We start from the raw sequence: 9626 nt of genomic DNA on the forward strand, positions 1-9626 counted from the left end.
TGATGCATTAGCTTTTCTGGAAAACATCAACATCATCTTTGAAAACTAAAGCTAAGGATTAATTTAACTTTTAGCCCAAGGCTGGATTATTTTTACTTCATTGCAGATTGATCAGTTTTGTTGTTCTTTTTTTCATTTATGAATGTGAAGAATCTTTGGGCATTTGTTTGATGTTTTTTACAAGGAAAAGTTCAACTTGACATTTGGCAATTCTCACTTTTTCCCTATTCTTTTTACCCTCTAAGGTGTAGCTTGCTGTTGATTATTTTTTTTTTCTTGTATATTTTCACTTCTCTGTTTCTGTTTTCTTCCTTTGGATGATTATTTACACATTTGTAACATGCCCAGCTTTACAAGTTTTTCCCCATCTTTGAGATACAACCTCTGGATATTTTGTACCTCTTGACATAAGGCCATTCTAGGTGTCCTGAGCCACCAGGTGTCTGACTCTCCTATCTCTCACAGTCCAGATGTCTTCACTTATTGTCTATAGTTCAATATAGTGCCATTTATAATTTAGTAGCTCTTGCCCTTTTGAGATCAAGAACCCTAGTCCAGTTTACTTTGTGATTGTTCATTTTTTTTTTTATGAACGGGTTCAATTCCTTCTTCAAGTCAATGAGGACTTCTGCAAAATCCTATCAGAACCAAATGTAGTGTAGCATCACTTTCTGTGGAGTAGTTGGCTATTCAATGAATAAATAAGCATGCTATTGCATTGGCAGAAAATCTCAGCCTACTGTTATTAATAGCATTTATTCTCCAAGCTCATATCAAGAAAGATAAGGCTCGCATTGTGAGGCAGTGCTCCGTAATATCCATCTCTATAATAACATAATACATGTTTGGATGTTGCCCAGATCCGGGCTATCCAGATTTCTAAGGATGGGTTTAATTTCTCCTCCTGTAAGCTGTGTAAGCGATAGACTTCAGCTTCTTTGTATTCAGTGGGAGGGGAGAGGGACAGCTCCAGGAGGTGATTCATCCTTTTCCTGCTGTCTGAGATGGATTGGGTGAATCACTCTTCTGACATTCCTCTCTCTTCACTCACCAGGGAGGGAAGCTGGACAATCCACATAGACTGTATGGCTGGCCCTAAGGTTGCAGCATTACGTGAGATGAATCTCACGCCAGGAAGGTGGTTAGAGCTCAGCTGTGGTGTGGCTGTGGCTTGTGCAGGTGTGCTCAAGCTCATCTTACGTAAAACCATTTTGCTCTTGAATAGAGATAAAGGACTCAGCCTGGGCTGCAGGCTCCTCAGAGGATTTTGATCACTTTAATGGCTAGTTTTGCTGAATGCAGGTTGCTGTAATTGCTTGCGTCTAGCAACTCTAAGCATATTAGCTTAAATTTAGCTTAAGAAGATCTGTATCTACTGCAGTCACACCTTTGACTGCAGTGGCAACATGCCCTTCAGCATTTCATAGAAAGGTTCCCAGCTCTCGTTCTTGGCCACTCGATAAATTCTTCAAAACCACAATGTGCTGAACATCAAAACATAGTGAAAAGATCTTCTTTTTTTTTTTTCCTCTGACCTTTGCCAAGACAGTGTTTTCTGTTAAATGATGCAGTACCAATCGCCATTTTCAGAGCTCGGAGGATTTCAGTTTCAGAACACATTTAAAATGCATGTTTCTTTTTTCCCCCCTTTTTTTTGTTTTTGTTTTTTTTTTTTTTGTTCCTGTTGTATAGGTGTCCACAGCTAACAACAAATAAATAAAAAATCGTGGAGTGAAATCTAATCGTAAAAGTGCCTAGAGTTAAAAACACATTGTTCCCTAATGGAGAAAAAAAAAAAAAAATACACAGGAATTTACCATTTCGGCATACTGGGATTTAATTTTAAGGTTTAAGCAGATTTTAAGTATATTTAGGCAGTAGAAACTTAATTGCTGTTTTTGTTTTTTATTTTACTGTTTTAAACATTTATGCAATAATTTCCTAGTGCAGAAAAGACTTATTAGATTAACAAGTAACCAGCTGATTAAATCTTTTATTTCCTTTACAAAGATACAGCTCTGTTATTCTGTTGCTGTTTTAGTGTAGAACAGACTCCACTCTCTCTTTTCTGGTTTAGGAGGACATCTCTGGCACTCATACTAACTTGAATTATTTCCTGCACTTGTTAACCTTCATTTTCCTTTGGTGACAATGTTCCCTTTATCCTCTTGCATTTTTGGTTCTTGACCTCTGTATAACAAGACTTTGACAGCTTCATCCTTCCTATTGCCTGGCTTATCAGGGATTCATTAAGTGCAAGAGAACTTCACTCCTTGTTCTTCCTCAAAATGCAGAGATCTGTTCCCATGGCGTGTATTGCATTGTGGGAAAGGTCTTTCTCAGCCTTTTGGTCAGAAAAGTTTAGCCAGATGCAGAGGCGCAGCTTAGACACTTCTTTCATCCTGGATGACTGAAGTTTGACAATGTGATAACATCTAGGATCTGAAATGGCAAGATTCAGGTAATTTTAACAGGAAGGAGTGTCCCTCTGCATTTCAGACTGCTATCATCACTTGCGCCTCCACTATCAAACTGAATTTCCTTTCTTAGTGTATCAAGAGAATGTGAGAACACAGACTTTGCAAGGCACTTGTGTCAAAAACTTGAGCTTTGTTTAATCATGGATGGCTAATTTAATTCCAGTGTTGAACATCCATTCCTCAAAAATGGCTTTCTGGATAAATTTGACATTGTCTACACCCTTTGTGATGGCTTCAGCTGTCTGCTAAGTGGAAACGGTGGTTCAAAAAAGGGCTGGTTCAGAGCTACTGCTTGTGTCCTCTCCTGATCCTATGGCCTTAGAAGTCACTGGGTAAGTGTCCTGTGACTCCCACTTGTAACGCTGAAGTCGATGATGTGTATCAGGTAGGAATTTGGTTTCAAACTTGACACACAAAATGCAAATCTGGAGTAGGTGATTTTTCAGTTAGATTTCTACAGCTGAGATGATTGAAGATGAGTGAGCTGAATTTTAAGGCATGATCAAATACATTAGTCAAGACCTCAAGGGGCAGAATTGGATGATTCATCACATAATGAGATATTCTCAGTCAGAAAACACAAACCAACAGATATGACAGACAATTGGCCCAATTGACTGAATATGGCAACAGAGGGACAAATGCTCCTCCCAGAAGGTTGGATCTTCAGTATCAAAAAAGTGTATTATTTACATGATGCTAGTGCTAAATGAGATTACATGCTCCATTCAAGGTTTCTAATCACCTCTCTGTTCCTTGAGTGCTGAGGTTACCACAGTTAGAGCAAATGCTCATCTTTTAGTAAAAGGGTTTTCAAAATATTGATTATGGAGCGTAAATACAGTTAAAAGAACAGGAAAATTAAAGGCAGTCAGCAATTAGTCAAGTTTAGAACACTGAATTTCTTAATAACCCAAACTTAATTCAAGGCACTTAGTCTTTCACATGATTTCCACCAGAGAGATTTTTGCTAAATCTTCGTTAGAGCTTTGTGTTATTAACAATTGTGCATTTAGTGTCAGGCAATTTTTTAAGAATAAAGGTACCAGCTTGATCCAACCCAGTACTTAAACAGTGTGATACATCACATGTTCATTTACCATGTGCTTAATTGCTCTTTCCTAGGTAGTGTTTTATGGAATGGGCTTTTAAGACTTCCAATATTGTCTATATATTTTGCAAGATTAGACATGAAATGTGAATGCTCAATAGATACATCTCTGATTTTTTGGCCTGGGGCTTTAAGATTTACAGTGAAACTTACTTAAATGAATTACTCTTTGGAAAGAATACATTTCAATGTCAGCTAAAATGAAACATTTCTCTTTGTTGTATACATAAGAGATGTGATTGTTATCTGTGCTTAGGAAAAAAAAATAATCACAGCACAAATTTTCTCCCAGACTTTGAAATAAAAGCTGCATTTTTATATTAGTTGTACAACTACTAAACTGCCCATGTAACTTGGAGAGAGAAGACATAATATGGATGGAGGATGAAATGTCAGGTTATAAAGTCTCCTAATTAAGGGCTGACTCTCAGCTTGGGTTTGTACAGTAGGAAGTGCAGTGTAAGCCTTGCCACTGGGACAAGCATAAACTACTGGGTGCAAAAAAGGGACTCCAAAGTTTAGGATCCAGGTCTCTTGACTCCTTCCCTAGCCTTAATCTTGGTAATGAACAATAACTCTTTAAGTGTAATGTAAATAATGCGTATCTCCTTGACCAATGCAACATGACCTAATCCGACAAAAACGCACCCTACTGTTTTCTCCTTCGATTTCACAGCAAGTTGTAAACTTTCAGAATCAGGGATAATTCACTGAAACACACTGCGTATTAATTTCCTCATGTACACTGTTAAACTTCTCTGTAGGTTTGCGGGGTTTTTTTAATGTAGATTCTTTTTCTGAGGGATGTGACCCTCATTCAGTATTCCATTGGCCCCAGTCCTTTGTGTAATGACCGTTGTAAGGGTCTTCCTAGGTTATTGAAGAAGTTAGCTGTTCAGAGTGCCTCACAGACATATATCCCAAAGCAAATAAATAGATATACGTTTAGATGGAAAAAAGAATGGTAAACTAGTTCTGTGTCTTGTGTAAATGCAAAATACAGAAATCAAAATGGGAAAATTCCACTTCCCTCCATGGTATTAGTCATCATGAGAGCTTGAATGCAAATATAGAACTTCAATTTATTAAGGATTTGGCGATCTGAAACAAATTCCAATAGGATTTGAAAAGCATACGAGAACTTTGTCGAACAGATTACACCTAGAAATATCAGGTGTATGTTACCCTTCAAACGTTAGTTGTGAAAAGAAACCAAGGTACAAAAGCGATTAATGTTTTTCTGGTATGGAAAACTCCAGAAACTCCAGTCTTTTACTGTTTGATAATATAATTAGCCAGTGTTTTGACTAGACTGATTTGATAATGATGCATAGAAAAGGGCAATTTAATCTTGGCACAGTAACTAGGAATGTTTGCCTCATTGCTTTCTATGTCTTAATTTCTACTTTAGATTAAATGTCTTCAGCTTCTGAATGTTTTATATTAGAAACCTTCCTTTGCAAACCCTCTATTTTGAGCCACTAATTAATTTAATGCACAAGTTAGGTATATCATGGGATTGCAATAGATCAGGAACATATTTTTCTTCTCTTTCTGCATCTATAAACTCTGTTAAAACACATTGCAAACCATTTGTGCATTGAGGAGGATACACGTATTGTTCCCTCTCAGATATTTCTATTAACTTTTTGATGGTCCCTGTGCTTCTATTCCCTAAATATTTCTACTTCCATTTATTTGTACTTCATTTATCTTGCATTAAAAAAACCCAAACAAACAAAACCCACCGCATGAATAGTTGCTTTCAGAAAATATCTGCAGTCTGTTGATCAGATAGGAAATTAACGTTATATGCAAATACATGCAGCTCTCTTGCCAGCGCCTTGTGGTCTGTACTATTCTCACTCAGAAAGGTGATGTGTCGACAGTTGTTAGTTCCATGTTTGGTCAGTGAGACGTACTATAAATAACAATATATCCAGAGTTATATTAGCTACAGCAAAGAATAATTGTAGTTGGAGACTGCTGGACTAGAGGAAGTTACCCTGCTACTCTCTGATGGATGAGAGGAACACTGGGCAGATTTCCCTGTAGTTACCTTTACAGTTACTTTCTGACATTTCTTTTGAGCATCTGTTAATGCTGAGGCTTGTTGAAGTTGATGGACCCGTGCTTTGTTCAGAATAGCAATCCTCTGCTTGGATTTAATAGAGTACTGTTTTCTCTGAGAAGCTTCGAGAAGACTCCACTTGGATCGTGTAGTTCCATATGTGACTTCTGTTCCACCATGCCTGACCTCCTAGAGCTCAAAGCAGAGTTGCCCATTTACTTCAAACTGGCAAAGTATCGAATCCCTCATTTTTGTAATAAACATGCTGTCTCTCACTTTAGATTTCACAGAGCTCTTCTGTTGCTTGGAAAGACTGAGCTTGAATGAAATAATTTATCCACCTAATGAGTGCCAAACTTGATTTTCCCTGATGAGGACAAAAGCACTGGAGGGGGAGGGGGGTTTCATCTTGTACTCTGTCATCTGGAGAACAAAAAAATTCTATAGAAAGGTTTAAAGCAGATGCAGGAATTGCTGTACAGCCTTCTCTGTTAACCAGCAGGATATTTCAGATGAAATAATGATTTTTATTCTTTTCTAGGGGATCAGTAGCCTCTTCAGTTCCCTAAAAGTGGTGCGTCTTCTACGACTTGGTCGAGTTGCCAGGAAGTTGGACCATTATCTGGAATATGGTGCTGCTGTACTGGTACTGTTGGTATGTGTATTTGGACTGGTGGCCCACTGGCTAGCTTGCATATGGTACAGCATCGGGGACTACGAAGTTATAGATGAAGTCACTAATACAATCAAAACAGATAGCTGGCTCTACCAGTTGGCACTGAGTATCGGGACACCATATCGATACAACACCACTGGCTCAGGGCAGTGGGAAGGAGGACCCAGTAAAGACTCCTTGTACATATCCTCTCTCTACTTTACCATGACAAGCCTTACAACGATAGGATTTGGAAACATAGCACCAACCACTGATGGAGAGAAGATTTTTTCGGTGGCCATGATGATGGTTGGCTGTAAGTAAAATTTTTATTGTGTTTAAGCAAAAGATACTTTTATAGCTAGTGTGATGGTTGCACAGCATCCTTGCTGTAAGCTTTCTTGACATCCTAAAAAAATCTGAAGTACCTGTAAATAATCATGGAATGAACTTGGAATTATTGAAAACAGGAATTGAAATTTTGTAGCTGTTGTAGCTTTTAAATTGTTTGGAAGACTATGTGTAGTATGCACACAAGTGTGCCCAATGACAATTTTATATTGAGTTCAGGGCCTTTCCTTTGTGCTTTAAAGATGGCTTTGATCGTGTCTGAAAGGTCTGGCTGGAATTTGGTTAAAAGTTACAATGTATATTCAAATTCAGGTACCCTGACTGAGTTTTGCTTATAAACTTGCATAGCCTTGGAAACGTTTGAAGTGGTTTTAACCAATTCTCAAAACATCTAGTGATTCCGTAAGGTGATTGTGTACTTTATGGCACTGGTTTGACTTACAAGTCCTGATTTTATCTCCTGAATGTGGTGACCTTTGTCACCAGCAAAGCTAGAAGTGAGGGAAATCGTAAGACACTATATTGCAAATTTTCTCTGCTTCCTGCTGTTTCGCAGCTCCACTGAAATAGTCTAAAAACAATAGTGGAAAGACACGTTTCTCATTTCATGTGCTGCTGAGGTTAGATCATGGAGCAGCTCTCCAGGTTAACAAAAAACCTTCAAAATTAAGACTGTTGAAAATGTTAATATCATTTGGGACAAATATTTTTCTGTTAAATAAATAATGTTTGGTATTTCTCTGGTGCTTTCTATTTTCTGAACTCCATCCAAACACTAAGCAATTATGTAACAAGAGAGCAAACAAAACCTTTTGAAAATAAGATCTGCATAATCTCTCTGATAATTATCTTGGCTAACACTTTGAGCTCATCTCAGAGAAATACTGAACTATAAAAAAGAAGTGTTCTTGCTAAAGTCTTTCTGGATCTTTACAAGATTAAAACCGTTTGTTTGGAGATTTTAAAATGCTTTTTAAAAAGGGAGGTTGCAGTTTTAGGATTCTGCTTGCAGTGTGGTGCAATGAAATTTCAGCTGAACTGCATCTTTACTTGATGGGTCGATCTGTTTCAAAACATTTCCAAGTTCATAAAAAGCAAATCTTCAAGCTAGAGAGTTAAGGTGCTATTGCAGTTAGGCCATAGAAAACCTATAGGTGTTGATTAGCCGTTTGTTGAAACAGCTTTGTGGTACTTACAGAAGACGGGATTTGGAGAATAAAGTGGATCTAGAACATTTTCAGTATTGTAATATTTACTTCCCTTGGCTTTTGTGGGGACTTCTGTTGCCTTGAAGAGGATGGTCCCTCAGAAGGAACTAAGCAGCCGTGATAAATGATTTGGGGTAGAGTGAGAGCCATAAAAACATAAAAAATAATAATAATAACAGCAACAAAATAGATACATGGCCTCAGTAAGTGTAAAGGAAATGGAGCTTATAACCTGCTTTGTATTTGATCTGGGTGGATTGTGCTCTTGCTTTTTCCCTGAAACACGTTAAAGATGTGGAATACACATAGCAGTATCAAAGTTGACATTTACAACAACCTATGTATGTGCCACTGGCTGATTTTAATAGTTTTCATAAATGATACCTGTAGAATTATTAAATATACATGTCAAATTTATAAGTGGTACCTGTAAGCTTAGGATTTGGAAAACCATTAGTAGATTTATAGGCTTTTGGGCAAATTCAAAAATAGAATCTAAAATTCAAGAAACATCACAAAAAGATAGTTAAGTTCCTTATTGAATAAAAATAATGCCATCAACATAAATGTGGTTTCTCTTGTGAGGGGGATGAAGATCATTGTGGCAAACAGGAAGGCTACAGACAGAAGAAATCTTCTTTTTAGATTACTTGCAAGTGTAAAAATGCTCTATTTATGATCAAATGATTGCAAACATATCAATGAAGACTTGAAGATTTTCAATTCATGCGTATCAATGTGATGACTGAAATCTAAAGGAGTTGCTTGATTGATTAAATACTGGTTAGAAAATATGCCAACTTCCAATTAGATACTGGTCATGGGCTTTATACTTGCAATATTTCTGCAAAGAGATCAGACCAGCAGGACTGTATAAACATGCTATGCAGTGCCCACTCCTGAAAACATGACAGCCTAAACACCAAAATGTGACAGGAGGGTACACTGATGGAAAATTTCTCAGGCAAAGTGGCCATTGAGCTTGGGATAAGGATTTGGCCGCAAGAAAATGTGTAAGTAAGAACTGAAAATTATTTGAGTTGTTTTCAAAACGGGATGTTTCAGTTTTTCTTTTGAAATGGTGTTTTGAGATAAAAATTCAGCAAAATTAAATTACACTTCAATTAATAAAATACTCTGGTCCCTGAACTAACTCCTATTATAAGCAGAGAGAGATTGTTAAATACCTTTGTCATTTTCTTGAAGAAGTTTGCTAATACCAATAGTTGATATTGGCAACGTCTTTTCTAACTGGCTGTGCCAAGTAAATGTCTTAAATTTAGCACTGGAATTGGAGATAGTAATTCATCACAATCCCAGCTGCCTACTCATGCAAACCAGATATGAAAGAAAATCTTCACTGCGTTGTCAGCTAGCAGCGGCTTGTTCTCCAAGCCCCAAGTTTCCTTTTCACACTAGCAAAGTTATCAGGATCAGGGAGGAGTATTTGGAGAGATTTGCAAATCCTTCTGGTGGGCAGGATTGCAAAAGGGTGTTCTGGTTAAAAATAGCTGAATTAAGATTCTGTAGCTGCTGATAAAGCATTGCTTGGTGCGGGGTGGTGGCGGGGGAAACCCAAATGAATGGGGATGCTTTTCAGTTTGATTGGCAGTTTGTCACTTGGTTGTTCACTGCGGACAGAATCAGGTGGGGTATTTATACTGAAATACATCACCTGTCTTGCAGGAAAGAGAGCTTTGAATAGCTTAACCTCATATTGTGGAGCTTACTTCAGATCTCTTTTTACCTC

At 37.6% G+C, this 9626-nt stretch overlaps 1 protein-coding gene across 1 annotated transcript in view; it reads left to right on the forward strand.

The window, feature by feature from the left end:
• Window positions 1-6723, forward strand: part of LOC104530587 (potassium voltage-gated channel subfamily H member 5) — a 65320-nt gene extending 58597 nt beyond the window's left edge. The window contains exon 7 of the mRNA XM_010175226.1: window positions 6204-6723. Coding sequence (XP_010173528.1) covers window positions 6204-6641 — 438 coding nt within the window. The 3' untranslated portion in view covers window positions 6642-6723. The remainder of the gene's footprint in view (window positions 1-6203) is intronic.
• Window positions 6724-9626: the final 2903 nt, after the last annotated feature.

This window comes from Antrostomus carolinensis, unplaced genomic scaffold, assembly GCF_000700745.2.
Source record: "Antrostomus carolinensis isolate BGI_N321 unplaced genomic scaffold, ASM70074v2 scaffold1209, whole genome shotgun sequence".
In the NCBI taxonomy this organism is placed as follows: domain Eukaryota; kingdom Metazoa; phylum Chordata; class Aves; order Caprimulgiformes; family Caprimulgidae; genus Antrostomus; species Antrostomus carolinensis.